At 59.5% G+C, this 27,853-nt stretch overlaps 3 protein-coding genes across 8 annotated transcripts in view; 1 reads left to right on the top strand and 2 right to left on the bottom strand.

Annotated features, from left to right (window-relative positions):
- Positions 1–15: 15 nt before the first annotated feature.
- FLII (FLII actin remodeling protein) lies at positions 16–13,248 on the bottom strand. Of its 2 annotated transcripts, none has more exons than XM_033089248.1 (30): positions 12,825–13,248; positions 10,973–11,083; positions 10,663–10,734; positions 9,383–9,463; positions 9,010–9,095; positions 8,716–8,877; positions 8,479–8,582; positions 7,978–8,153; positions 7,732–7,889; positions 7,013–7,097; positions 6,459–6,606; positions 6,125–6,261; positions 5,707–5,919; positions 5,250–5,429; positions 4,529–4,611; positions 4,351–4,425; positions 4,044–4,127; positions 3,764–3,935; positions 3,141–3,245; positions 2,864–3,055; positions 2,403–2,591; positions 2,117–2,256; positions 1,795–2,035; positions 1,492–1,646; positions 1,349–1,409; positions 1,135–1,263; positions 950–1,056; positions 750–855; positions 562–627; positions 16–478 (listed from the first exon to the last, which is right to left on the bottom strand). In XM_033089248.1, exons 1-30 carry the CDS (start codon positions 12,885–12,887, stop codon positions 344–346), a joined length of 3,816 nt encoding a protein of 1,271 aa, XP_032945139.1. In that variant the 5' UTR covers positions 12,888–13,248; the 3' UTR covers positions 16–343. The 2 variants fall into 2 exon arrangements, with proteins under 2 accessions (XP_032945139.1, XP_032945140.1); XM_033089249.1 differs by having other exon boundaries at positions 6,125–6,258.
- Positions 13,249–13,318: 70 nt separating this feature from the next.
- MIEF2 (mitochondrial elongation factor 2) lies at positions 13,319–19,145 on the top strand. 3 transcript variants are annotated; one of them, XM_033089254.1, is made up of 4 exons: positions 13,319–13,479; positions 16,196–16,352; positions 16,509–16,689; positions 17,169–19,145. In XM_033089254.1, exons 1-4 carry the CDS (start codon positions 13,436–13,438, stop codon positions 18,221–18,223), a joined length of 1,437 nt encoding a protein of 478 aa, XP_032945145.1. In that variant the 5' UTR covers positions 13,319–13,435; the 3' UTR covers positions 18,224–19,145. The 3 variants fall into 3 exon arrangements, with proteins under 3 accessions (XP_032945145.1, XP_032945146.1, XP_032945147.1); XM_033089255.1 differs by lacking the exon at positions 13,319–13,479 and adding an exon at positions 14,186–14,311; XM_033089256.1 differs by lacking the exon at positions 13,319–13,479 and adding an exon at positions 14,211–14,311 and having other exon boundaries at positions 16,200–16,352.
- Positions 19,146–24,846: 5,701 nt separating this feature from the next.
- TOP3A (DNA topoisomerase III alpha) overlaps positions 24,847–27,853 on the bottom strand; it is a 29,360-nt gene continuing 26,353 nt past the window's right edge. For all 3 annotated transcript variants that reach the window (XM_033089275.1, XM_033089277.1, XM_033089276.1), the window contains 2 exons: positions 26,272–26,969; positions 24,847–25,263 (listed from right to left, as the gene is read on the bottom strand). In XM_033089275.1, coding sequence (XP_032945166.1) covers positions 25,085–25,263; positions 26,272–26,969 — 877 coding nt within the window. In that variant the 3' untranslated portion in view covers positions 24,847–25,084. The remainder of the gene's footprint in view (positions 25,264–26,271; positions 26,970–27,853) is intronic.

Here is a 27,853-nt window from a genome sequence, read left to right as displayed (position 1 = left end):
TTAATATTGAAAATAAAAGCATTTAATATCTCTTAAATGGCAACCATGTCTCTTTTATCCCTGGCAGGGGAGGGAGTGTCACATGTGAGCTGACTCCAGAGAGGCCTAACTCCCCAGAGCCCTGTGAACTTCTGCTAGGGTGACCCCCATTGGTACTGGCTGGACTGTGCTGCTGGGGCCCGAGGCACTGGGGCGGGGAGGGGGACGGAGCGGGGGCTGCACCTGCACACAGCCTCTGCTGGCTCCATGGATGCGGGTGGTAGACGGCCAGAGAGAGGCCCTTCCACTCCCTCACCCAGAGCTTGGCGTTGCGATGGGAGCACTGCAGGCGGGGCTGGTTGCCCTAGGCCAGGGCCTTTCGGAAGGTGCTCCAGGCGTGGAAGCATCGGGTAAAGGCGTGCTGCTCGTTGCCCTTGCGGACCAGGCGCAGGCGGCGGGGATGCTCGTGCTCTTTGGCGCGCATGTGCTGGATGTACACCTGGCAGCAGGACAGGTGTGAGCCCCGGGCAGGCCTTGCAGTGCTCCGGCGCCAGCCTCGGCCCTCCCCTCCACCCGGCTCACCTGGCAGGCCTTCAGACTCAGCTTGATCTCCACCTGGCTTGTCTGGGTCCCCACCCACATATAGACCTGTGTGGAGGGCATGGGAGGGAATGTCAGGAGGGACCCAGGACTGCTGTCCTCTGGCCTCGGAATTCCCATTGACAAACGGGGGGGCTCCTTCAATGGGCAGGGTCAGCAGGGGGTCTCACCTCTCGGCCATTGTCCAACAACATGATGTCGTCATCGGCCAGGTCATCTTGGCAGAAGTCGGAGCATTTCTCAGTCACTGCGAAGTAGCCCTTCTCGTTGGAGCACCTGGGGGTCAAGGGTTAGGGAGCGGCTAAGGGTCATGAGCAGCAGCGCCAGCACTCAGGAGGGAGCCGGGGCAGGGGTCTGGGCGCAGCCTCACCGGAAGAGCCGGGTGTGCTTCATGTATTCGGCGTCGTCGTCATAAGGCTTCTGTGCCCCAATGCCCACCCAGAAGAAGTTCTCAGGCTCCTCACCTTCGTTGATGACCTGTGGGGAAGAGGGTGGTCCAGCCCAGGGGCCCTGTGTCCCGCGCTCACCTGCCCGCGCACCGCACACCCTGGTCACCTGCTTGCTGTAGGAGGCATCAAACATGGTGTTGAGTATATCCTCCGCCAGCTTGGCCTCGTCGGGGTCTGAGGCCCGGCCCACCCACGCGTACACGATGCCCTGGTTGTCCTCACTCTCAAAGGGAACCTGGGGAGTGTGCAGGGGGCTCAGTGAGGTCCAGCCTACAAGCCCCCACCCACACCCACAGGCCCCGTCAGGCCCACGCGCGCACCTTGAGGATGAAGCAGAACTCAGAGTTGAGGAGGCTGGAGTCGGTATTGACCTGGATGCACCTGGGGGAAGGGCGTGTCAGCAAGCAGTGGGCTGGCTCAGTGACCTCAGCCGCCCACCTGTGCCCCTTCCCCAGCCAGGCACCGGGTGCAGAGGGCGCTGCCATTGGTGCGAATCTGGTAGAGGCTCGGCTGCAGGGTGCCCTGGGCCGCCTTCCTCTTGCCCCGGTGGATGATGAACTTCCTCTTAAAATGGGACAGGAACTTGGGGTTCTCCTGCTGCTGTGTCATGCGCACCACCTGGGGGAGTGGAAGAGTCAGGGGCAGCTCCCCAGCTGCCTCCCTGTCCCTCCCGGGCCAAGCCTTCCCTAGGTCTCAGTCCCACTCCAAAGCACCCCCTCCAGAGGCTACGGAGGCGTGGCTCTGAGGGGGCGCATGGCAGGCGCACCTCTAGCTTGCCCGGGAAGAGGCTCTCAAACTTCTTTTGCAGGCTGAAGGTGAAGGTGAGCCAGCCCATGTTGGAGGCCTCGCGGCCCTGCCAGAAGTACACGATGCACTGGAAGTCCTCCTCGGGCTGCTTCTCCTCCGCCTCGGCTGCTGCCTCCTCCGCTTCTTTGCCCTCAGCCCCCGCCTTCTCCTCCTTCTCCTCCTTCTTCTCCTCCTCCTCGTACTCCACGGGGACCCAGTACCTGCAGCGTCAGAGGGAGGTGAGTAGGGACACCCCCAGCACCAGGGGCCCCAGGAGTGAGCGAGATGTGCTGGGACCGCACCTGCAGAGGAAGACGTAGCAGTCCTGCGTGTAGAAGTGGCCGAACTCCTCCTCCGGCAGCCGCGCGAACTTCTTGCCCTCGAGCACGAAGCCCTCCATGCCATCCAGGTCCTCGTTCCACTCCTCCATCAGCTGCTCCGCCTGCATGTGACCGTCGCTGGTGGGCTGGGGCTGGCCCCTCCTCACCGGCCAGAGACCCAGAGACCCTCCCAAGACAGGCGGCACCGCTGTCAGGGGACCCAGTCCTCTCGGCCCGCCCCGCCCCATCACCCGAGGCCCGCCCCCACCTCAGCGAGCGCCATGGGCGGCTGTCGGGGCAGGAACAGCGCCGTGAGGTCAGCCTTCATCTGATCTTTCTTCTCCGCGTCGCGCTTCACCTTCCCGGCGAGTCCCGGGCCCTGCAGCACGGCTTCTGCGTTGCGTGTGTAATCCACCGTCAACACGTCGTCCCAATTCTTGAACTTGGCCTTGAACACCTGCCAAGGCGGGTAAAATACGAGCTGGAGTAGGTTGAGGTGGGAGGAGATCAAGCGAGGCTCGGGAGGCGGAGCCCAGGGATATGGGGACCCAATTAGAAAGGGGGGAGGGGCACGTTACAGAGGGGGCGGGGCCTAGGCAGCAGAGGGGAAGTGATGGGCTTGGGCCGGATTCCGTAGGGTGGTAACCAATCCACAGAAGGTTCAGGGCTTCAACGGGTCCGCGGGATCTTGGCGAGGCCTCGGGAGAGGCGCTAGGCCGCAAAGCGCACCTGTGCCTCAGTGCCCTCCAGGCTGCGGCTGACCGTGGCGTGGCGTGGCCTGTGCAGCATCCCGCACAGCTCCTGGCCCAGCTTGAGGGCGGCGGCACGCACCAGCCGTGGGGACTTGCGGCCGAGCCAGATGAACACGTCGGACCAACAGTCCAGGATGTACACGCAGCGCGTGTCCAACAGGCTCTGCAGCTGCGGGGCCAGAGGCTAGAGGTCAACCAGCACCCGGCTACCTGCGCAGGGTCCCACCTCCTCGCCTCCTCCCCGGGTGTCTCACCAGCCGCATCCCCGGCATCAGTTCCACCTTGGGCCGCGTCTTATGTTCCACAGACAGCTTGTAGTTGATCTGTGGCAGCTCCAGGTAGCCCAGGCCCAGGCCCACCTGGCAGGAGAAAGGTGAGTGTTGCAGGGGCGGGGTCTGGGAGCACGAGCCCCACCCACAACAGGCCCTGAGTTGGAGCCTGGCCCTACCCTGCTGTGTGCAGTCAGGCCCACTGCCTCTTCCTCTGTGGGCCTTAGTTTCCTCCCTCTACCCCAAGGTCATTTGAAGGATATACTATCAGTGGAAAGACTTTGTAGTGGTGCTTCCCCTGCCTGCCTTCCCTAGTCCTTACTGTCGTTTCTAATTCTCTAACTTGTCGTTTTCCTGCTCACAACACCCCATGGCTTACTGTCACCTATAAAATTAAGGCCAGGTTCTTAGGCCAGGCACCTGGGCACTTCTCAGCCTCCCTCTCCAGCTCTAGCTTCCAGGAAACACACAGCCAGCCTCCGACCTCTGCTCAGGCTCCTGCCTGTCCACAAGGTGGCACCCTCTCCACACCAAAGTCCAGATGGAGCCCACAGTCACCACAATTGTGGGGCCCATTCCCCCCACCTGACCACCTGCACCCAGCTCACCTTATACAGCTTGGGCTGGGGTGGCCAGAAGTCATCAGGAACGTGCTTCTTGATCTCAGAGGGCTCACCACCCAGTACCTCCCAGAACTCTGGGGGCTCTTGGCCCTGCACAAGCAGTGTGATCTCTGCGTTCCCTTTCCGCTCGTTCTTGTTTATTTTTTCTGCAAAGAGCCTGAGGGCAGGTGCGAAGCCCTTAGTAAGGCCCATACCCCTTCTTAGGTGGCAATTTTTCTTCGCACGAAACCCCCCACCATGTCTGAGAAAGGCGCAGTCCTCGTACCTGGCTTTGGTGGTGTTACTCAGTGTGGCCTGGGCCCCGCGCCACACGTAGATGTCCAGCCCTCGGTCCAGCAGGAAAACAAACCTGGACAGGAGGTGCAAGAGGGGCTGTGGTGGGTACACGCAACGACTGCCTCCAGGCCCCCACCCCACCCTGGGGTTTAGCCCCCGTGCTGGTCCTGCTGAGCTCTGTGGAACGGGTTAAAGACTTGCTGGAAGACCTTCTCTTCTAGAGCCCACACCTGCCCCTCACTGGTGGGGAGGAGGTTCAGGGTCAAGCACCCCCACCTCACATCATGGGGGCTTACCTCGGGTCCAGGGAGGCCCCCTTGAGCGGCACGGGCTCCAACTTGATGTTCTTTTTCCCATATATGCGGTACATTCTGGGGGCCAGAGCAAAAGTAGTGTGGAGGGAGTACCAAGGGACCCGTTTACCCTCACGGCCTGCCCGTCCTTCCCAGTGAGTGCAGGTCACACCGCCCTCACCTGGTGACGTAGTGTGTGTCCTCCACGGTGTAGAACCCACTGGCTGTTCCGCCTTCAATGTAGGCAATGTCGTTGTCAAACACCTGTGTGTGAGCGGACAGTCCATCCTTGAGCGCCCCCACCCCTCACCAAACACCACCTTGCGTACAGGTGTGTCAGGTGCTAGAAATCCATCAGGAAGTTACAACGGAAGAGTAAGATTTGTGTCTAAACATAGACACGTATTGGAGTGTTAAGATGTACACAAACGTGAACGTGCTTATATTTGCGTTTATGAGCCACTTTAGATATACATAGCACATTTAGGTATGCAAACAGGTTTACGGAGGAGGGCAGACTTGGGTGAATCTGGGTAAAATCTCCTGTGTGTGGTCCCATCTACACGTAACCAGCTGGTAGGTGGGCCTCCACAGCTCACTAACCCTGCTCACCAGTCTCAGTCCCCACCTTGGCCTTGCCTCCCTGGTGCCCAGCTGGTGGCCCCGCCCCCTGGCCGCTACTGGTCCCACCTCCCCATCTCTCTCCTGGCCTCTGCTGACCAAGGCTCCCCACCTTTGTCCTCCTGCCCCCCTGAGCTTACCCTATTTGTCCTTGCCTTTTGCTTTAGGTCTCAACCCAATACCCTTTGGTTTCGGCTCCCTGCCCCCTATCAGCCGTGCTGCCCACCCTCGCCCTGTCCCGCTGCCCCCGCGGCCTCAAGGCCCTTGCAGCCCACGGGTACCTGCAGGAACTCCTCGCTCTCGTCGCCCATCTCCTCCCGCACAGTGCGGCATTCTGCACCCAGGTAGTTGCGCAGGTTCACGGCGTGGATGGCGGAGCAAGCCTTCTTGTCGAGTGTGGCTTCACCACCGATCCAGTAGTAGATCTCCCAGTTCAGAGAGCCGCTGTCATCCAGAAAGGTCTGGGGGCCGTGACACAGCGTGTCAGCCCTCAGTGGGCAGTCCCGGTTTCCCAGCTCACCCCGGAGAGGCTGCTCTGAGGGCACCGGCTCCCCGTCCCAGAATACCTGGGGGGATGGGTCGCAGTGCCGCACCTCTGCCTGGGCAATCAGCACCTGGGCTCCTTTGCCAAGCCTTGCCCTCCCCCCTTGAACAAAACTGTGGAGCTGAGGATTCTGAGCGATCTGAGATGATGGCACTGGGGGTCACATTGCTCCCGACTGAGCACCCTCGTCTCACCTTGAGCACGATGTAGCAGTCAGCCTCATAGAACTTGCCATGTAAGGCTTCCTCCACCAGCGTGGGCACGAAGTTCTCGATCTGCCAGATGGTCAGGCCGGGCAGCTGGCCCACGTCCTCCGTGAAGAACTCTGAGTAGTCGAGGCGAGGCTTCTCCAGGCCCTGGTCCCAGCGCCGCACCTTGCCCCCGGGGGCTCGGGCATCAGTGCTGTCCTGGGGTCAGAGTCACAGCGCACGGACTGACTGTGCAGCCACGCAGGCTGGTCTCACCACCCACCGTGGGGTGTTTGCTCAGGGTTCTCTCTCTCTCTCTCTCTCTCTCTCTCTCTCTCTCTCTCTCTCTCTCAGCCTGGGTCACAATGTGTCCTGAGCAGAGCCCAGGGCCACCTGCCCTGTCCCAGCCCCTGGCGTGACTTACCTCCCGCTTTTTGTTCTTTTCCTGGGCCACGTCCGACATGCCCTTCAGCACCTGCTTGGCCTGATCGTCCTGAGCTGAGTCCTTACGCCTCCGTAGTCGCATCTTTCGAGCAAGGGGGTCTTTGGGCCCACCCCCTGCTTGGGGGAGGGACAAACAACTGAGCTCTGCTGGGCCTACCCCCTGAGGCATCCAGCCACCCGGGGACCAATGCCATCCACCAGGGTCCAGAGAGCTGGGTGCCACCCAACTTACAGATGGGTATGTTGGGTGCCACCCAACTTACAGAGCCCCAGAGAAGAACACCCCCTCTCAGGCCAGACCTTTCCCTGCTCACCAGCCACTGCTGCAGCCACTGCGGCAGGGGAGGCACCCGCCAACCGCAGCTGGTTCTGCAGCGAGAAGTCGATGTTGTACCACTCGGCGGCGCGGTCAGCGGGCTTGGGCGGCATCACCAGGCTGGGGTTCTCCCGCACGTCCAGGACCTGCTCGTGCGATGAGCGGAGGTGGCGCTGAGCCTGAGCCCCACCTCCTATCCCAGCCACACCGCACTCAGCTTCTTGCTCTCTGCAGCCGCCAGGGCTGAGAGGCCCAGGGCTGGGGCCAGGGGCCTGGGTTCTCATCCCAGCTCTGTGGCTGCCTCTCATGTGCTTTGGTTTTACTGTCTCTGAAATGTGACCTTGCAAATTGGCTGTGGGACCTAAATGACATGGTCCAGCACGATATGGATATAAGGACGTGGCTCACCTTCTCCCAAAAAGCACCCTGGCACTGGCCACCCCCAGGAAGCCTCTGCTGGGTCCAGCGATACCCGTGCTTGGTCTTTCCTGAGGGTCTGTCAGTACCTGTCTTCCCCACTCTCCCCCCTCACATCCCTGGGCCTGCGCTGACCTCGATCTCTGTCAGGAAGTGGATGGCCTCTGGGAGCGTCACCAGGCGGTTTTTGTTCAGGACGAGTTTCTTCAGCTTTGTGCACCTGTGAAGACAGAGCCGAGGCCTCAGGGGGTGAACAGACGAGGGGCAGGGAAGGCAGGCAGGGCCAGAGGACGAGTAGCCGGCTAGTTAAGAAACCAGCGGGCTCTACCACGCTGGAAAGGCAGGGAGGCTGGAGCGCGTGGAACTGGAGTCTCCTCACACTACATGACTGGGAAGTTCTTTTTGTGACTTTGATGGAGCAGAATTTTTCCAAGTGGCCTTCTACAGATTAGGGGCCCCTGGACACAAGAGGGCACCAAAAAAATGTTTGGTCCTCAAATTAGTTTGGAAGCTGCTGCCGGTGGGGGTGGGAGAGGGGCAGCCTGAAGAACTGCCGAGAGCCGGAGACCACATTAGTGGACACTGTGACCTCCAGAGGGGATGGAAGCAGCGCCAGGTCCCAAATTCACGTGGCAGTGGAACCCGTATGACATCATCCCTGTCAGTGTCCCCCCAAAGGTGCTCCGGGGAACCCAACTAGGGAATTGCTAGCACAGGACTGTGGGATCTTCATCCCCAAAGCCAGCTGAACCCATCCATTTTGTATGGTGGAGGACCGCAGGGTGGGTTCCGGCCATGCTTCTGGGCTTTCAGCGCCGTCAGCCCCCGCCCCTCTCCCAGCCTCGCCCCAGCACCTGCAAAGGCTTTCCGGGATCAGCTCCAGATTGTTGTTGGCGGCCATGAACTCCTCCAGGCTGGCCAGCTTGCCAATGCCTGACGGCAGCCCATCAAAGTCCAGCTTGTTGGAGTTCAGGTACAGCTTCTTCAGCTTGGTCAGCTTGCAAATGGCTGACTGGAGGGGAAGCGGGCAGGGGCGGGAGTCAGGGGAGCCGCGAGGGGGCCAGCCGCCTGCCCGTCCCCCTCCCTAGGCCTCGACGCACAGGCAGTGAGGTGAGCAGATTGCGGGACAGGTTCAAGGTCTCCACGTGCACCCACTGGTCAATGCACAGGGAGAGCTCCGCGATCTCGTTGCTGCTCAGGTTGAGGCGGCGCAGGCTGGGGAGCGTGTACAGGCACTCGGGCACCCGCGTCAGGCCATTGCAGGACAGGTCCACATCTAGGGCACAGTGGCGTGCGTCAGCCAGGCCCTCACAGCCAGCCCCAGCTCTGCCACCTCCGGGCTCTGTGGACTTCAGCAAGGGACTTAACCTCTCTGAGCCTCCATTTCCCCACTTGGAGAAACTTCCTCACACCAGTGGGTCTAGGCATAAAGTCGGTTCTCATAACTTGGTGTTATTACTAGTCATCGTGACAATGACAGAGAGTCACAACCACATCCTTTCCTTCTGGGAGGCAGGCAGAGCAGCAGGGTTCAGTCCCTCCATAGGAAGCGAGGGATCGGAGGGGACGAGAGTCTGAGGGGTCACCCAAGGGCTGCCGACCTGTGAGGTTGCTCAGGCCCTCCAGGCTCGTGGGGAGGTTGCCCTGGGTGCGCTGGGTGTTCCTTAGGTGCAGGGTCTGGAGAGCCGTCAGAGCCGGGAGCTGCCTGCAGGGAGAGGTCGGTGGTCAGGCCAGGGGCAGGCCCAAGGGCACAGGCCAAGAGCCACTGGGGAGCCGAGGGACCAGGCCAGACCCCCCCGGGGTGGGCTCTGGAGGGGTGTGGCCCGAGCAGTGCTGACCGCAGCTGCGCATGCAGCAGGGGGTTCCCGTTGAGCACGAGTGTCTGCAGGTGCACCAGGCGACGCATCTGGGGGGGCAAACTCTCCAGGTGGTTCTCACTGAGGTCCAGGTACAGCAGGTCCGTGAGGTTGATGAAGAGCTGGTTGGGGATGGTGTCAATACTGCGGGCGGGAGGGAGGGAGGGGCGAGGCGGGCAGGGCCACCCAGTCAGTGCCACATGCCCACCTCCAGGACCCACCTGGCCTCCCCTGTGTGTGGCCCTGCCCAGCTCCCACTCCCGGCCTGACGGGCACCTGTTGTGGCTGAGGTTCAACACCAGCATGTTCTTGGCATTCTCCAGCTCCCGCGGGCACTCTGTCAGCTGGTTGTAGCTCAAGTCCTGGGTAGGAGGGGTGAAGCCAGGTCAGAGGTGTCAGCGCTGGTGCCACCTTGCCAGTCCTCTGCCAGGCTGGGGCATCAGCCAGGGCATAGAGAGGGGAGCACATGAGGGGGTTCAGGGCCAAAGGGAGACAGCAGGACCCTGGGAGGAAGGGTGCCCAGGATAACGATGTGACTCCATGAGCAACCTTGGACAAGGCACTGTCTACTCTAAGCCTCAGTTTCCCCTTCTATAAAATGGGATAACAATGGCCCAGGGGCCATAATAGTGCATGAGTAACCACTGACCAGGACTGAGAGGTCATCCAGCTTGAAGATGTCATCGGGAACTCCAGAATTCTTCAGGCAGTTGGCTCGAGCCACAATGGCCTGGGGAAAAACTGTGTGAGTGCGTGATTCCTGGCTTCCGCCCCCAGGAGAAGCAGAGGGATCAGGGAGGGACATCTCCTTAGGAAGCTCACTGGAGGCCAGGCCTCAATGCTCTCCCATCCTAGTCTTTACACATAGTTCCTCCACCTGGTGAGCTCTTCCTAGCCTCCCTATGAGCTCCTGTTCACACCTCAAAGCCCAGATCAAATGTGCCCCACAGCCCAGCACAGGGTCCTCAGGGAACCTTTTCCGATTGAACAATCTCTCCTCAATTCCAGAGGGCAAGATGGGGATGTAGCTCTGAATCAGGTCTTCTAGAACAGAGAGGGTTGGCCCACAGGGAAATGAGAGTATGGGCTGAGCACGACTGTTTCCTCTCCTCTTAGAGCTGAAACCTCCTCATGCTACAGACCTCTAGAAAGTTCAAGGGGGAGAGAAGACAGGTTGGGTAATGGTGCCGGGATGGCAAATAACAGCAGGGTTCAGGGCAGCCGCTGCCTCTCCTTTGGCCCTAACGTCTGTGGTGCCACGCTGCTTCACAGCGGTCCCCCACTGAACCCTCCCCAGAAAGTAGAAGGGACTTGTCTGAGGTCATGCAGCCAGGAAGTGGCAGAGCTGGTGTGAACTCAGGCAGCCTGAATCCAGAGGCTGTGCCCTTAACATCTCAGGGCTCCAGCCATGGACAGGACGACCTTTGCTGAGGCCAGAAGGGTCTGGCCGAGAGCCGGGTGTTCTGGGATGTCAGAGGCTCTGTGAAAAGCAGAAGGGTGAGCAGGCACCCTGACTACCTCCCCTCCCGGCTAAACCCCATCCTACACCAGCTCTGCCAATGTGTGGCTGTGTGACCTCCGGCAAGTGACCTGCCTCTGCGGCCAAGTGTCCTCATCTGTGAAATTGGGAGAAGTCAGGATTGTAAGAAAAAACCCACGTGGAAATAGTCGGAGCAGTGCTTAGCCACTATTAGTTGTTGTTATTGTAGTTGTCCAAAAAGGGTGGGATTTTGGATTTTTTTACGTTTTGCCCCATGGGTTACTTAACACAGGGCATCATTATATCCTCTCCCCTTTAGGGACAGGCCCCTGGGCCTGACACAGGGATAGGCAGAGGTGCTAGTCCAGCTTGGGTCTGGCTCTGTCCTCACACCTCTGGCTGGACTCGAATCCCCACCTCCAAGCATGGTGGCCTCCAGCAGCACTCACCCGAAGCGATGGCAGACTGGACAGCTCCCCATGAAGCGTGGTCAGGTGGTTGTGGCTCACAGACAAGTGCTCCTGGGCCAGGACAAGGGAGCAGAGGCTCAGCGGAGGCCCCATCTGCCACCACAGTCTTGCACCATCCGGGGTGGCCCTCAGCCACACATGGCGCAGTCCACCCGTGCAGCCTCCCTCCCTCTCTGCCAGCTCTACTCGTGGTTATCAGCATCTTCCTCCGCGGCTTTCTGCACAGGCTCCGCCCACCTGGCCCAGCCCCACCCACAGGGACCCACCCTGCCTGCTGAAAGCCCCTTACCAGTTTCTGCAGAGCAGCCAATTCCTCTGGCAGGTAGCAGAGGCCAGTGCGGTTCAGCTTCAGCCATCGCAGACTGGTCATGGCCTTGACATTCTCAGGGAAGTAGCCTCCCTGGGGGGTATGCCATGGTGAGGCTGGTCTGGGACAGGAACGTCCCTGCTCTACCACCCTCTATCGTCCCCAACTGCCCATGGAAGCCTTTGGGGAGCAACAGAGCCAACTCTCACCAGCTGTGTGACCCTGGACAAATCATTTTGCCACTCTGTGCCTCCATTTCCTCATCCATAAAATAGGGCTAATAAAAGCCCTCTGAGGACAAAAGTGTTGTGAGGACCAAGTAGTTATCAGCATGGCTGTTGGCCTAAGATCTGTCTCTCTTGCTGGATTCTGAGTCCCAGGAGGGTCGGGATGAAACTGGCTTGTTCCAGGTAACACCTCCAGTGTCCAGCTGTGTGGCTCACATGCCTTTGCCCAGCATTCCAGGCTCTGCCTGGGCCACCAGAAGTGAGGGTACCCCCTGAGGCTGTGCCAAGGTCCCACCTGTGCCCCCACCCTGCCATCAGCATACAAGCCGTTTATGGCAAGGCCCAACCCCCGGTGCAAGGCCCCAGCTCCCCACCCTGCACAGGCACTGCCTTGTTCATTTGTTTACCCATTCATTCCCCACATTCAAATGCCCACCCCAGTACCCCCAGCCCTTGTGGCAGGGAGCCTGGGATAGCATGTGCCTTTAGTGCCCTTGGCTGTGTCCCCTTCCCCCTATAGCCACGTTCCCCGCCAGTGACTCAGACTCCGCGTCTGAAGAGGACACAAGGAGACCCCAGGTGAGATTAGTGCGAATGGAGGCATTGAAAGTGGTGTGGCCACCGGTGCATGGGGTCAAAGGTGTGTGCACATGTGGGTAAGTGCAGGAAGAACCAGCCTCCCCTCAGTCCTGGCCCCACGACCCCAGCCGAAGCCTGGGCTCCCTTACGCTAAACTGACTCGGGCCTGAGTCTGCCCACTCACCCACCCTGCAGCAGGGGCTGCCCCTCTTGGTACTACTCCAGGCAGCTCTCACCTCCACTCTTGCCCTGACTCCTCTGGTCACCGGCACTGCTCACCTCATCCTTGCCTCTAGAGCCACCTCGCCCACTAACTGGCTGGAAGGCTGGGCTCAGGCTCCTTGTGGCCCTGGTCTTGTCAGTCCATAAGCTGCTCAAACAACGGCTACCCAGGGCCTCGCACAAATGTCTGACACACTCTCCACACCAACTAATCCATGCTTCCAAGAGGACTACTTTTAAGCCCCTTTACTGGATGAGAAGACCGAGGCTGTGAGACAGGAAGTGATTTGCCCAAGACCACACAGGACGGGTATGGCGGTGGCAGGGACAAAGCAGTGGCCGTGAAGAGTTCCAGACCCGCCCGGGGACAGCCCAACAACCTGCAGCGCGACAGTGAGTCAGGGCCTGGCTTGGGCGTGTGACCTCAGCGGGACGGGGAAGGGGGGCTGGGGAGGTGGGAGCAGAGCTCAACGACCCCGCTCCACTCTCCGGCCCCGGCGGGGCCCAGATGCCAGGACGATGACACGGGGTGGGGGCTCTCAGCCCATCCCTAGCGTGACTCCGAACCCAAGCGTCCACGCCGGCCCGACCCGGCCTCGGTCTTCCCGTAAGGGCACCGAAAGGAGATCTTGGGGATCCGTTCCGGGCGGGGAACCCGAGCCCCGGGAGAGCCCCACCCGGCCCCGCCCGCAGTCCCGAGCGGTACTGGGCCCGGGGGCGGACGGGACAGGAAGCAGAGACCGGTGCGGGCTGGAGCGGAAGAGACGGCCTAGAGCGGGGCCCGGCCCGCCGCCGGGTCGCCTCACCTTGAAGTCGTTGCCGCTGAGGTCCACACCGCGCACGAACGGCAGCACTCCAGTGGCCTCCATGGCGCTGCTCTTGCTGCCGGGCCGGGCCAGACGCTGGGGGCGGCTGGGAGAGCCGCGGGCTGGGCCAGCGCCGACCCCGCCCCTTTAACTCGCCCCCGCCCGGGCCGGCGGGAAGGCGGAGTCAGGCCCCACCCCTCTAGCCCCGGCCCCCTCCCCTGGCGTCTTTAGGCCTCCCCGGGCCTCAGTTTCCCTGTCTGTCCGAGTACTGGAGGGACCTCGAGGAGTCCGGGCGTCCCGGTGCTCCCCGCAGGTGGCTTCATAACCTCCAGGCTAAGTCCGTGAGCCCCAGGGCCGGGGCTGTGTCACGGGCGCTGTCCGCTGCACTGCAGCCGCAACTGAAGTTGGCTGTGGCCGGGGAGGTTCTGGACCCAGGTCGGGGGGCGCAGAAGGCCCGGGAGTCTCTGTTCACCCCCTGGGCCCTGTGTGGCTACCAGCGGTAGTGGGACGCAGAGGCCCTAGCGTCCCGGAGCTGTGGGCAAGCCCAGACCTCCTCCTGGCCTGTTTCTCCTCATCTGTGAAGTGCTTCCTAAGGTTGTCGCCAGAAACAAATGAACAAACGCAGCTGCAGCTCACGGCATACAGAAAGCACTCGGTAAGTGGCGCGTTATTTCTGCTTAGAGTCAGCAGCCCCTCACGTCCATTCATTTGCTTGCTCGCTCCCCTTGACCCGCACATAGTCGCTCCCCAATAAACAAATGAACCACAGGTCATATGCACAACCATCCTTCGCAAGGGTGGAGGGGGCCTGGCGTTTCCATTTCACGGGAGAGAAAACTGAGGCTCGGGTGGAGAAGTGGCCGGCACAAGGTCACACGGAGCTGGTGGCAGGGGTAGTTCTGGGTCACGCTGTGTGCCCCGCAGGCCAACAGATAATAACGAGGCCACCAAGGCACTCTCGCAGAAGTGACCTAAAGGGTCAGACCTGCGCGCCTCTGGGCCAAGTGCCGACTGTCTGCCCTGCCCCTAGAAGGAACGGGGGCGCTGATAATTTTCTCCAAACCAGAAGCTCATATTACAATCACACACACGTCACAAGGGGCCCGGAAGGCCAGCCAGCTCATTCCGCAACCCCCGGCTGTGCCACCACACCGCTGGGCGGGAGGCTCGGAACACAACTCTGCGCCTTTAAATCCGGGATGCGTCAGAAAGTCCCACCTCCGCAGAGCGCGGAACGCGGTTAGGGGGCGTGGCCTGGTCACCATTGGCTGAACCGCATAGTATTTTGGAACGAGGGAGCGGGCCTTGAGCACTCCGATTGGGGCTAGGACCTGCTCGTCTGCTTGCGTTCCGGGGTCAGCGACCGCCCCCGGAGCCTTAGCGTTCGGTTCCCAGGTCCTTCCCATTCCATTCCCGGGCGGGTCGGGGTCCGGGGCCCAAGAAGACCCGCTACCTCCGACAGTTGGTGCGCTGAAGCAGCGACGCAGGTACGGCCCGAGCGGGGCGGCCCGGGTCACCCAGCCCCGGCGTGGAGAGTCGGGGGCGGGGCCACCGCTGCGGCCGGCGGTCACCGCCAGAGAAGGAGGGAATGGCTTTGGGCCCTCAGGCTGGAGTTCGAATCCCGTTTCGGGTACATCACTTAGTTTCTCAGGGCCTCGGTGAGGTCCCCTGTGAGCCGGGCCTTGACAGGTCTTCAGGGGCTGCTCCGCGGCCCGCTCAGCCCCCGTCCTGGGTTTGGCGGAGGAGGGGAGGACAAGCGGCATCCCAGGGCTCTACCCCGCCAGGCTGCGCAGTCAGGTTATTTTTAACCCCCGCGCCCTCCTCCCTTTCCTCGAGTGGGCAGGCTGCGTGTTGGGGCCTGCGCGACCCTGCCAGGGTTTGGGCTGAGTCCTAGCTTAGACAGGTGTGGGGTATTGAAAGCACTTTACTGTTTGCAAAGTGGCTTCCCCGTCCCTCTGGAGGCAGGTGGCCATACCGGTCACCTGTGAGAGAACTGACTGCTGTGCTGTAGTGGGCACCCTGCCAGCCTTTCACCAACCCAGGCCCCGGAGCCGGTTTTTATTTTTAGTCTGGGCGAATGGGGGGGCGGGGCGGGTGTTGTCCTGGCATCTCGTAACCTGGCAACAGCCCTAAGTGCCCACAGCCCCAGGCAGGGAGGGTGGAAGTCCTTGGTGCCCTAGCCGGCTCCGAGCTCAGGGTCATCTGCTCAGGTGTCCTCAGTGAGCCAGTGCTGCCTGGTGTCTGACTGGTCGGTCCCCTGAGCGTCCCTCTTGATCACACACTCTCAGCTCCCAGGGCCTGACGGCAGGAGTCCCCCTAGAGGAACCTGCCGCTGGGGCGTGGTGGATGGGGCCGTGGGAGAGGTCTCTGCCTCTGCCTCCCGAGTGCCTGACCCACCCAGCCCCACTGTTCTGGGCTCCTCTCCCTAACCCTGTCTGTGCCACTTTACAGGTGAGCAGATAGCTGAGGCTTCCGGCGCTCAGCTTACCTTCTCTGTTCTTTGGGCTCCGTGCAGCTGAGGGCAGCTCCCCACCTCCCCATTGTCCCAAGCCCAAGAGGCCAAGAGAGGTCCCTGGCCCCTGGGCCCGTCCTCTGCTTGGAGTCTTCGTGTTTACTTTGCCCTCTGTCCCCGCAGCGGGGCCTTTGGCTTTGACCAGCACATGTCCATTGACAGGCAGCTCGTGCGCGCTCCTCCCCCCACAGCCTGGGCCATCTCACTGGATAGCTCTGCCTCTGGCGGCTACCTTGTCAAGATTTGGGGGTGACTGGCCTCACTGAGGTCTGAGACGCGCTCCAGGGCAGGCTGTCTGGGACCCCACGTTGTGGTTTCTCTGGGCCTTGTTTCCTCCTGCTGTGCCAGGGGTGAGGAAGCAGGGTGAGGCAGCCTCTAGGACCTGACCGCAGACGGGGTCTGATGGGACTCGGGGGGTGGGCAAGAGTCTGGAGGCTTGGCGGTCGTGGATCCAAGAACCCACTACTTACGTATGGTTCAGCAGCCCGTTTCTCTGTAAAATTGGGGTGATGGTAAGACCTTCCTCATGAGTCTTTGGTGACATCAGGAGTCCTGGGTGGGAGGGTCAGGGAGATGGGCCCCCTTCTCTGACCTATCCAGGGCCTTTCTGTGTGAGCCCCCCTGTCCAGGGGGTGGGTGGGTTGTTGACAGGTTTGGGGAAGGGGGCTCAGGCAGTTCCCCATCTCCTCACAAGAAACCCCTTGAGTGGCCCCTTTCTTCTGAAACTCGGGAATCCACCTTGTGGGCTTGACTCAGAGACCCCAGCGTGATGGCAGCCAGAGTGCCTACCCACACCTGCCGCACTGCCAGCCTGGCTGCCCCCACACTCAGTGGTCCCTGCACCCTGGCTCTCTTACAGGCAGACAGACATGGTACTGTTCTTCCAGAAGCGGGGGAAGCGGCATGACGACGACGTGCTGGGCAATGCTGTGGACTTCCTCCTGGCCAATGCCCGCCTGGTGCTGGGCGTGGGCGGGGCTGCCGTGCTGGGTATTGCCACCCTGGCTGTGAAGCGGGTAAGGCCTGGGGCTCACAGGGGAGGATGCCAGGGCCGGGGCCTGCCCAGGACTGGCACCTGCTTCTCTACCCAGCAGCCTGCTTTGCTTTGCCCCTGGGCTTTGCCGTGGCTGCCCAGGATTTGGACGCTCTGATCTCTGTCACTCTGCCCGCAGCTGATTGACAGGGCCACCAGCCCTCGGGATGAAGATGACACCAAGGGGGACAGCACATGCCTGGAGGACAGTTGGAAGGAACTGAGCCTGCTCAAGACCGCTCCACGCCTACAGTCCCGGTCCCCACCTGCTGCCCTTAGCCAGCCTGTGCTGCTCCCCGCCCGCTTGCCCTCTGCCCACGGTGAATGGCACCCCTTCCCCGCTGACCGGGGTGGGTCCCCCTTTGGTGGTCACATTCAGGAGATGCAGCCCAGGACCTGCCACTGACTGACTGCTGCAGGCTCCTTGCATGTTTAATGGTTCTGTTTCTCTGCCCTCCAACTACTGAGGCTCCAACTGCTGGGACATGTGGCGGAGGGGGTGGTAGCGGAGCAGGGCAGCAGACTTATGACAGTGGGGGGGCCTCAGATGGGGAAACTGAGGCTCAGGACCTGTCTCCCCACTCTGCATGAAGCTTTTTCGGCCCCAGAGTGTTGGGGTCTGGGCAATGGGAATTTGTCGTCAAAGTGCTCTTTGTACGTGAGGACCAAAGTCCTTTCTCGGGGTCATTTTACAGGTGAGGAAAAAGGCCCAGGGCTGGCACAGTCAGTAACCGGGGTGGAGTTCTCGGCTTGTCCCAGGGCCTGCTGACCGGCTCTCTGGCCTTTCACTCTGCTGCAGGGCCCGCAGACGCTAACCCGCCGCCGCCGCCGCCTCAGCGTGGCCTCCCAGCACCGCTGTGCCTGACGTTCCAGGAGAAGCTGCTGCTGTTCGAGCGGGACCACGTGACCACCGCAATGTCCCACGTGGCTCTGGCCAAACAGTTGGCCGGCGACATTGCCCTGGAGCTCCAGGCCTACTTGCAGAGCAAGTTCCCTGAACTGCCCTTTGGGGCGCTTGTCCCCGGGGGGCCGCTCTATGATGGCCTGCAGGTGGGGGCTTGCTCCGACCATGTGCGCCTCCTGGCACCCCTGATGCTGGAGCCGGGCCTGTGGAGCCTGGTGCCAGGCGTGGACACTGTGGCCAGGGACCCTCGCTGCTGGGCTGTGCGCAGGACACAGCTTGAGTTCCGCCCCCGGGGAAGCAGCCCCTGGGACCGCTTCCTGGTGGGCGGCTACCTCTCTTCCCGCGTCCTGCTGGGGCTGCTCCGCAAGGCACTGACGGCCTCCGTCAACTGGCCAGCGATTGGCAGCCTGCTCGGGTGCCTGATCCTGCCCAGTGTGGCCTCGGAGGAGCTGCTACTCGAGGTGCAGCACGAGCACCTGGAGCTCACCATCGCTGTGCTGCTGGCAGTCCCCGGCGACGCCGAACACTGCCTCCTGGTGGCCTGGCCCCTGGAAGGGCTGGCCGGGAACCTCTGGCTGCAGGATTTGTACCCGGCAGAGGCTGCCCGGCTGCAGGCCCTGGATAACCGTGACGCTGGGGCCCGCCGGCGGCTGCTGCTGCTGCTGTGTCGTGTCTGCCAGGGCCACCCCGCCCTGAGGCGGCTGGGCCGGGCCCACCTGACCCAGGTGGTCCTGCATCTCGGGGAAGAGGAGGTGGGCTGGGCTGAGGAGGCCTTGGGGGGGCGCTTCCTGCAGGCCTTGGAGCTGCTCGTCAGCAGCCTGGAGCGGGCGCACCTGCCCTGCCATTGCAACCCCAGCATCAACCTCTTTGACGGCCTGCGTGAGGAGGACATTGACGACATTGGCTACGCGCTGTACCTCGGCCTTCAGGCCCCAGAGGGGCTGCTGTAGGCGGGTGGGATGGGGTGGCGGCATGTGTTCTGATGCTGGTAAGCTGCAGTCTCCTCCCTTCCAGGGATTTGGAGAGCATTTCTCTTACTTTTAGCCAGAAGCAAAGAGGGTGCATTATGTAAGCCCACGGGGTTAGCACGTGCATAGGCGACAGTCACTTGGAACCCTCTGAGCCCAGAGTGCTTGGGTTGCTGTCACGTGAGTGTGGCTGGACTGCCCAGGCAGCCCAGAGTGCCACCACACACATGCACCCCGTCAGCCTCTGGGCCGGACCCCAGGACCTTGGGCTTGCTCCATCACCAGCAGTGAATCTGGCTTCTGCCGTCCTAGGTGGGCAGTAAGGCCAGCTCCGTTTTTCTGTTGAGGGTGAGTTGGTGCTTTCCTCAGGTGCCGCAGCTCCAGGCATGTCGAAGCTTCTGGTGCTGAATGGTAAACACTATGTGTTTGTTCATCCCCAGGGGCCGGAGTCACCTGGTCCGCACGGAATGCTGCTTTTTGGCTGGTGTTTGCAGTGTCCTCGGTCTAGTTTGCTTGTTGAGCTCTCTCCTCCAGCCTGGAGTGGGAGCTGAGCCTGATGTGCTGCCCATCTCACACCTCTGGGGCAGGCCCTTTTCCCTCCAAGTAGGCGAGTTTTCCCTTCGCGCAGTGGAGGCCCCGGGGCGGTTGGCCGAGGTTCTGGGCTACCTGCCTTGCCCAGAGCCAAAGGAATCCTGATAGCTGCTACTGGACCCTCCTGGAGGGGCCTCCCAGTGGCCACACGAACTGTTCTCAGCCTCCGCCTGTGTTCTCACTGCAGCGTGGGGGGGGGCTGAGGAAGGGGGGCCTGCCTCCCCCCTAGGCGGCCCTCCTCATCTTGGTGTCCTTCCTGCTGTAGCAGAGCTGTGCCTCAAGGAATGTGAACAACAATAAAAGGACAAATTCAGATGCCTGTGTGACTTGTGCTAGGCTGTCACAAGCAGCTGTCTGGAGTCCTGGAAGCTTGGCCAGAGGCGCTGGGGATCAAGCTGGAGGGGGTATGATTGACTCGAAAGGAGGTTAGATGGGGAATATTACAAGAGTGCTGGTGTGATGTCTTGCTTTGGGAATGGGAACCCACTGGTTAGGGTTTTGTTTCTTGCCAAAGCCTGAACTCTTGAGCCTCCCTGTGTGTTCTGGGACAGCTGAAGTTGCTCCGAAGCCCTTCAGCCAGCATCAGACAAATGTGATTTCTCCACCTCCGTCGTTTCTCCTTATGGCCCCACGAGTGGGGGAGGGCAACCTTTCCCACTGTGACTACAAAACCAGGATGGGGGACAGGACCCGAGGGGCTGTCACATGAGGACAGATGAAAAGCACTGGGGCCCTGTGCGACATTCAGACAGATGGCTGGATGGCTGCGTGCGCACGGAGGCTGTGGTGTGGGCCAGAGTGAGGGCCATTCAGGCACGCTGGCCCAGGAGCGGGTGCAGAGCGCGCCTTAAGCAGCTGTAATGGCAGCTGAGATCAGCAAGGGAACAGGCTGCAGACAGAGGCTGTGCCTTGGTATTTTCATCCAGAAATTGGGAATGATATAATACACTTCGTAGGGCTGCTGGAAGGAATGACTGCTGGCAGGAGTGTTAACACAGAGCCTGGCACAAAGTGAACCGTCCCCAAACCAGACTGCTGGGTCTTGCTGCCTCCCTCACCGACCAACATCACAGAGCCCAGCACACAGAGCCCCCGCCGCCGGGCCGGCATCTGAGCACGGCCGCCTCCACAGGCCCAGCGTGGCGTGCCCAGGGCGGCCGTCCAGGAAGTGAGTCTGGTCTACAGTCCTCCTCCTTAGATGACCAAACCCTCACATGTGGTCCCCTCTGGGAAGGCCTCATGCTTTAGGAAACTCTGAATTTCCCCACACCGTAATTTCAGTAAGAAAAAAAACAGGAGGAAATAAGGGAGAGAAATGAGGTGTTTGCGGTTACATCACCGATGCAAGCTTAACATCTAGGACTTCAGTTTCTAGCCGGAGATTGGAAACCAACCACCATCCTGCTTCAGAGCCTTTGCAGGGGCTTGTCCTGGGCTGGCTGGCTGGCCTGGGCCGTGCTCGCTGCATGGCCAGCTGCTGCTAAGGACCATCCCAACTCCGAGCTAGGTGTGGTCGCAGCTCAGGGTCTAAACAGCCTAATATTTAGACCTTTCAGCCATGGTGGCAAAGCCGGGCAATCTGCATCCTTGGTTTAACTTTTCCAAGCGACTCAAGGCCTGGCGTGAGGACTGTGAGGCAGCAGATGCCACCTGCTCAGAAAGAAAGGGTTGCCAGAGCAGATAAAAATAACACAAAAATGGCAAACAGAAACTTACTAATTCCAAATGTCACCCGTACCTCTTTACTGTAACAACTCAAGAATAAATCTTACCATAAAACAGCGCATCCTTTTTATAAATTCACTTGTAAGCATGTCTCCTCAGGAATACTTAGCTGCAGAATATTCTATCAAGTGGGGGTACCTGTCCAGCTGTTTCAGTCTTTGCTATTAAAAAAAAAAAAAAAGCCCTGAAAGAACCTTTGTGCACATGGATTTTCTCATTGCGACTCCTGGGAATGGAAAGCGTTCAAACATCGTTCAGACCCTGTAGGATCTTGCCGAACTGTTCTGACAGGATTTCAGCCTGCAGGTCAGAGAACCACCCCTAAGGTGCTGAGCTGGGATGGCGGGACTGGGGCAGAAGGGAAATGCCGCATTTAGGAGACAGCAGGTGGCCCACCCTCCACCCACCACTGAGCTTCACCACCACGTCGCTGCAGTCTCCAAACCTCCTCTCCCAAGATCTTACTACTTAAAGAGTGCAAAGCGGAAGTGCAATTCCTGCTCCTGCCAGTGACACCGTGTCCATGGTTCCCAGCGTCTGCCCCCTGTACGCTGAGGAAAAAGGAAGTCAGTCCAGTGTCAGTTGAATCAGCTGGCTTGGAAACCTTAATGGGCCAGACTCTACCTCTAGAATAACTGCCCCTGAGCTAGTGTACGGAGCCACACAAGGAAAGCACTTCCTGCCTTTTGGTTCCAAACAGGCCTGCCCCTTAAGACCCCAGGAACTTAGCGGGCCACGAGGCCAGGCACGGAGCCCCAGGGAGCAGACAGGAATCCTGCAGGGGCTGTAGAGCAGGTGTGCACCTCCTCTGGGTACAAGAAGGGCGCTGGGCCCAAGGTCAGGGTCTGGAACAGCTCACCCTGAAGCCCCTCATCCAGGGTCACTGCTCCACCTCTGTCCTGTTCTCCAAAACGAGGGGTCTTCAACCTGCCACATCACACATTTGCATTTTCCAAAAGTACACTTTTCTTCTCTAATCAAAACAAGTCTTAACCCCCCCATAGCCTCAGTAACATTACAATTTGCTTGTACTTAATTCAGTGAGGAAGCGTGGGTGTAGCAGATGAAAACCAGTGTATTCCAAAGGCCAACACAAGTGCTGTTTTGGGCCATCTTTGCACAGCTGCCCATTTCCTGAGACAACAGTTTCACTGGCTGGGGCCTCAGGCCTCACAGGCTCTTTCACTTGTGTGATTTCACAACACACTTTCCGGCTGCCCCAGCACCACCCCGCAGCGTGAACGCAGGGGGTCTAAGGCAGGCATAGGGTGCACATGTACCCCCCCAGTGCCCGCACCACCTTTGTACTCTAGCCCAGGGATCCTTGGGTCTGAACAGCTGAAGTTGTGGGCTGTAATGGCCCTGAAAGGAAAGGTGGCTGTGAATTCACCCCAAAGGGCAGCGGGGTCTCAGTGCCTAAGCTGGGGCTGCTGGGCACACTGGGCCTGGTGCTGTGAGCGTGAAGCTATTTTTAGCTTCCAGCTGCTCCAAGAGGAGTAAGCATCAGTTTCCTCAAATACTAGCAACTGTGGGGGTGGCCACTCGTGCTGTTTCTCAGACGGGGGCAGGCAGAAGTGCCGTGGGGGAAGTTCAAGAGATGCCAGCCAGGTTTCCTCTTTTCCGAGGAACGGAAGGTGGCTCTTCCCCTGCCACGCAGGTTCTCACCTCGGGATGGAGAACAGGGGCTATGAGGTGTAGACATGGAGGCAGACTGGTTCAAGTCCCACTCCGCTGCTTGTAGAGGCGTTAACCCACCAGAGCCTCCACTGCCCTTGCAGGGGAGCTGGGAGGCTGAGAATGGCGCATAACCACCTGGCCTGGTTCCTAATCTCGGCCGGGCTCATAAACGGGGGGCAGCTTCTCTCCAATCCTGCACTGTCAAGCTGTATGAGACGGGGCTCAAACCTTTCCAGTCACCGTCGGAGGGGGAAGGATCAATTTCTCAGTGCACTACATGCTGCTGGCCTGAGTGGGCGTCTGAGAGACGTGGAAAACCCCCTCACAGGTTGTACTGGTGAAGTTCTCACTGTGTGTGCCTGTCACCATCCACCAAAGAGCCTCCAGTTGACTAACGCGTTACAGATGAGGCGGCTCGGGCGCCGTGGGGGAAGGCACAGGCCCAGGGAGGCACAGCAGGTCGAGGGAGCGTCAGGACTGGAGCTGGGTCTGTCCTTGGTGGTCCGATCCAGCAGTTCTTGGCCTTGGCACACACGGGTTACCTGTGGAAGACTAAAACCCACAAACGCATCTAGCATCCAAAATCTATAAAGATCCACAACTCAACAACAAAAAGACAAACAACCCAATTGAAAAATTGGAAACGGCGGGATGGCTCGGTCGGTTAGAGCGCGAGCTCTTAACAAGGTTGCCGGTTCAATTCCCGCATGTGATGGCGGGCCGCGCCCCCTGCAACTGAAGATTGAAAACGGCAACTGGAGTTGGAGCCGAGCTGTGCCCTCCACTAGGTTGAAGGACGACTTGGAGCTGATGGGCCCTGGAAAATGAACATACTGTTCCCCAATAAAAAAAAAAAAATTAAAAAGAAAAATGGGCAAAAGACTTGAGTAGACATTTCTCCAAAGATACACAAATGGCTGACAAGCCCGTGAAAAAATGTTCAACATCAGTGGTTATTAGGAAAATGCAAGTCAAAACCACAATGAGCTATCACTTCACACACCAGGGTGGCCACACACACACAAAAAGGTATTGGTGAGATAGTGGAGAAATAGGACCCTAGTGCATTGTGGGAATAGAAAACGGTGCAGCTGCTGCAGAAAATCGTATGGTTATTAAACACAGAATTTCCCTATGACCCAGCAACTCCACTCCTACATACATACCCCAAAGAATTGAAAGCAGGTGTCCGAATACTTGCACGTTTATAGCAGGACTATTCCCAACAGCCAAAAGGTAGTAAGAACCCAAACATCCATCAGCCGGTAAATGGATGAACATAATGTGGTCTATGCAATGGAGCATCGATCAGTCACAAAAGGGAATAAAGACTGAAGTCTGCTGCAAAGTGGATGAAACTGGCAAACCCCATGCGAAGTGAAAGCAGCCAGACACAGGTCACATTCTGTATGGTTCCAGCTATGTGAGACGCTGTTCAGAACAGGTAGAACCAGAGCCAGAAGAGTGGACTGGTGGTTGCCAGGGTTGGGAGGGGAGGTGGGGGATGGGACGTAAATGCAGGGCCGTGACCCACACTCACCGATCAGGTTCTCCAGGAGCAACTGCAGGCATCTACCTGCACTTACAAAAATTCTCCAGGGGCGGCCGGAGGCCTCAGGGGGTCAGAGCGTGAGCTCTCAAGGTTTCCGGTTCAATTCCCACATGGGATGGTGGGCTGTGCCCCTGCAACTGGACTTGGAGCTGAGCTGCGCCCTCCACAACTAGACTGAAGGACGGCTTGGAGCTGATGGGCCCTGGAGAAACACTGTTCCCCACCAGTCCCCAATAAAATAAAAACATAAACAAAATAAAATTCTCCACCTGGGCAGACCTATTGGTCTGAAGGGCACAGGGGCAGGAGTCCCAACACCTGAAGACAGTTCATTTCTTCACCAGCTAGCGCTAGCAACGCAGCTGGGCAACCCACACCGCATTTCTGCTTGTCTTCTAAGCATAAAATAAAGCCAATACGGTTACATAACATTCACAAGCTTTTCGTAAAGGCAAACAAGGAAATGTGGCAACCTCCAGAGGTATGGAAGATGAAGAGTATTCGGAATCTTGGATCTGCTCTGCTCTGCGGAGCAAGCAGCTTGTGGGGCTGCCAGAAGGTAAGTTTCCCACTTAGCATGCGGACAGGGAGGGGGAGGGTTGGGAGGGGAGGCCACGGGGCCAGAGGCCGCCGAGCGGCCCCTCGAGCACTGGCTGGTGTATTTGCTGCTCCTGCCACCATTCACCAGACACTGCACCATACCCACCAGAGTAAAGGGGTAGAATTCTTTATTAAGGCACATGAGCTGGGAGTGTCCCAGGTACAGCGGCTTTCAGGTAAAGGAATAAAGCCTCTTCTATAGACACAATTTTAGGACAAGACCATTTCCTTGAATTGTACACCCTCCTTTCTCAGGACGTCTGCGGAGAGAAGCCCCTTCCGGGCTGCCCAGAGCCTGCTCTGGGAGCGCTGGTTCCTCAGGGTGCTTTCTGAGCCAAAGGTAGCCCTGTGGCCACAGCCACGGCGTGCATGGAGCCCAGGGCTCAACGCTCCAGCTCCCAGCTTCTCTGTAGTGCTCCCAGGAACAATCCAAGCGGTAGAAACAATCCCAGGAACAGGTAGAAGCTGCAGTGACTTCTCCGCAGTGGCCCGGGCAGGGGCCACTGTCCCACAGATGGACTCCTTGAGGGAGCAGTCTGGATCTTGCCTCGTTCACACCGGCAGGCCAGACTCCAATGGCACTACTTTCCTCAGCACCGCCAGGGCCGCGAAGGGCCACCTGGTCCTAGTGAAAACAACTCATTTCTGAGACCAAAGGGGCAGATCTGAGGAAGTGGTCCTTTCTCCCCGCCCTGCCCTCATCTGTACTGAGGACAGAAGGGGCGGGTGTGTCCAGGCTGGTGGCAAAGGCTGCATTTCCGGGGTTTCTTGGCCGTGGACCCTGTGTCTGAGGAGCTGGACTGGGCTCTCTTGCTTCTGGACTCCGGTCCCTGGATTCTTCCTCTGCCTCCTGGCCAGGGCGGGGCTCCAAAAGTCCCTGTGGGAAGAGTCAGGGGAAGGCTGAGTACACACTGAAGGGGACAGAAATACAGGTTAGTGTTGGGTGGAGGTGCCCTCCCCACCTTTATGCAGTCACACCTACCGCACCGGCCAGGCCCCCTCCACTCTGCCAACGCACGTCACTACCTGGGCCTTAAGCTCCTCAAGGCCTCGGCCCACTCACCGTCCTGGTGAAGGGGCACCAATGTCACTTCACCACGCCCTTTTCACTGAAGTGACACCAGGCAAGCAGCTGGCCTGACGCCGTGCGGTGAGGCAGCAAAGTGGACCCGTGACCAACGACCTGCTCCCTACCTTCCGTGCAAGGAACCCGAGTTCCGGCTGCTTCCAGTCCTTACACCGGCCTCTTAGTACTGACCCCTGACTATCCAGGACAACGAGCTGGGCCGCTGTCCCGGAGGTCAGACAACCCTCCTCCAGCGGGGACAGGAGTGGCCCTCGCATGTCTGAGCTACTTCTCACACACTTCAAATGTGGGTCCGTCCCGGCAGTGGTGCCAGGTATCACATACACACTTTTGGAGTGTCAGACCCAAACTGTGTAACCTTGGGTAGGTTCCGAGACGGGAGGGTCCGTTTCTTCACCTGATTAATTGAGACTGACGATACCCATTTCCAAGGTTCACAAAGGCTACAAGAGTACAGGACTGTGGGGGCAGGTCACCTCCACTCAGATCTGGGGCTGTGTCACTGTGACCCTGAGCAAAATCACTCCGTTTGTCGGGGCCTCACCTTCCTGATTGGTAAAGCTGTGATCATGTGCTTACCTGGTGAGGCTCCTCAGCTCATGGTGGCACCCTCTGGTTTGCAATGAAGACAGTGCCGTTCACTGCCTTGCTGAACGCGGTCCGTGAGGAGACGGAAGAGCGAGGCGACCCACTCCCCGTCCTGCTCCCACCACCGCCCCCCTGCCTTCTCCGGCTCCTGCAGTCTGAGGCCGGGAGCTGCACACCCCGCCCCAGCCCCGCTCTGGAACTGCTCCTCACCTGGGGCCATGTTCTCGTCCACCCACTCAAAGAAGCCACACTGCCGCTCTCTGGGCTTGGTGCACGTGTGGAACTGACGCCCCTTGTTGGGCCCATCCTTCTGCACAGTCAGTCTGACAGCGGGCTGGCCGCACAGGCAGGATGTGCCACCATCACGGTCAGCACCAGGTCTGCCAAACCCACTTGGGTGGTTCCCTGAGCCCAGTGGGCGCCCCAGTGAGCCACCTGGGGGCCCTGATGTGGAGGAAGGAGTCCTTCCTGCTTCTGGATGGCTGCTGTCGGACCACAGGAAGAAGTTGCAGCTGCCACCATGGCACTTATAGAACTGCCGGCCCTGGTTGGGACCCTCCTTGCGGACAGTGAGCAGCAGGGCATCCTGGCCACAGTTGCAGGTCACGGAGTTGCTTTCACCAGCAGCAGCGGGCGGTGGTAGGTTCTGGGCCGGAGCTGTCGAGGGCCTGGCCTGCTTGGTGCCAGGAGGCCGGGGGTGGCTGTGCTGGCCGTCTGTTCTGTTCAAGGACTGGCTAGCCTGCAGGTAGCCAGAGGGCTGGGTGGCTGGCTGGCAAGCTCTGGGGGGGCCCTGTGAAAACCTTAGGTCCAAGATCTCCCTCAGGGTCTCATCACATCCACCAATGCAGCCAACAAATTCCAGAGGCATGGTCGGCGGAAGGCTACCACGTTTAAACTTCAACTTCAACCTGGTGAGACCAGAAGACGAGAAAAAGCATTTACTACAAGGTACAAAAGGCTTCTCCTTGGTCCCCAGAAGTGCACCCGTCCTAGGTCTCCCCTCAGTATCCCCTTGCCTCAGGAAGCGCCCCCAAGGCACCAGCCCACCACCAGAGTCCTCCAGTCTCCCCAGGAGTGCAGAGTGGGGGGCACATGAGCCTAAGGCCCAGGTGAAGCGTGGCAATACAGAAGCTCATCCCTGTAGCAGGGTTCTCACTGTGCTCCAGCAGCCTCTGGGGGCTTCGAGCTGAGGTCAAAAGTATTTTGTAACAACACTATGAAGTTAAATGTGTTGTGCTCTCATTCTTCCAAGTGTTGGCAGTAGTTTCCCAGAGACTACAACAACACAACACATGCAGTAAATTCAGCAGACTGCGGAAGCAGATGAGAACCCAACTGTCGCCTATTAAGCCAGATAGAAGACTTACAAAAATGGAAAACCATACATCCTTATTTCTGAGGGGTTGGAAAATAGGCATGTTAGCCTAAAAACATGTTATTTATGTTAGCATGCAGTGCACTTGTTATAAACAATAAACTAAATTTTGGAAGACATCTCCACTTTAATTTAGAAAAAGGTAAATCTTGATACACATAACCCACAACAAAGGCTCTTTGGGTTCCTCAATGATTTTCACAAGTGACCGAAAGGTGGGAGGATCCGTTCTCCATGAGGACTCTGGGCTTGAGGTCAACTTGGAAATGACATTCAATACACGCGTCCTCTCCTCAGCTCTGCGCAGTGCGGCCTCGCAGGAAGCGCGGGCCTTCGCGCATCCTGGGCAGCCCCCGCCCCGGGCCCAGGCCTGACTGCCCGCCTCCGCAGCCTTTCATGGCACCGGAGGCCACGAGG

The sequence above is a fragment of the Rhinolophus ferrumequinum genome, chromosome 21 (assembly GCF_004115265.2).
Source record: "Rhinolophus ferrumequinum isolate MPI-CBG mRhiFer1 chromosome 21, mRhiFer1_v1.p, whole genome shotgun sequence".
Taxonomy (NCBI): domain Eukaryota; kingdom Metazoa; phylum Chordata; class Mammalia; order Chiroptera; family Rhinolophidae; genus Rhinolophus; species Rhinolophus ferrumequinum.
This window is presented reverse-complemented; position numbering and strand designations above follow the sequence as displayed.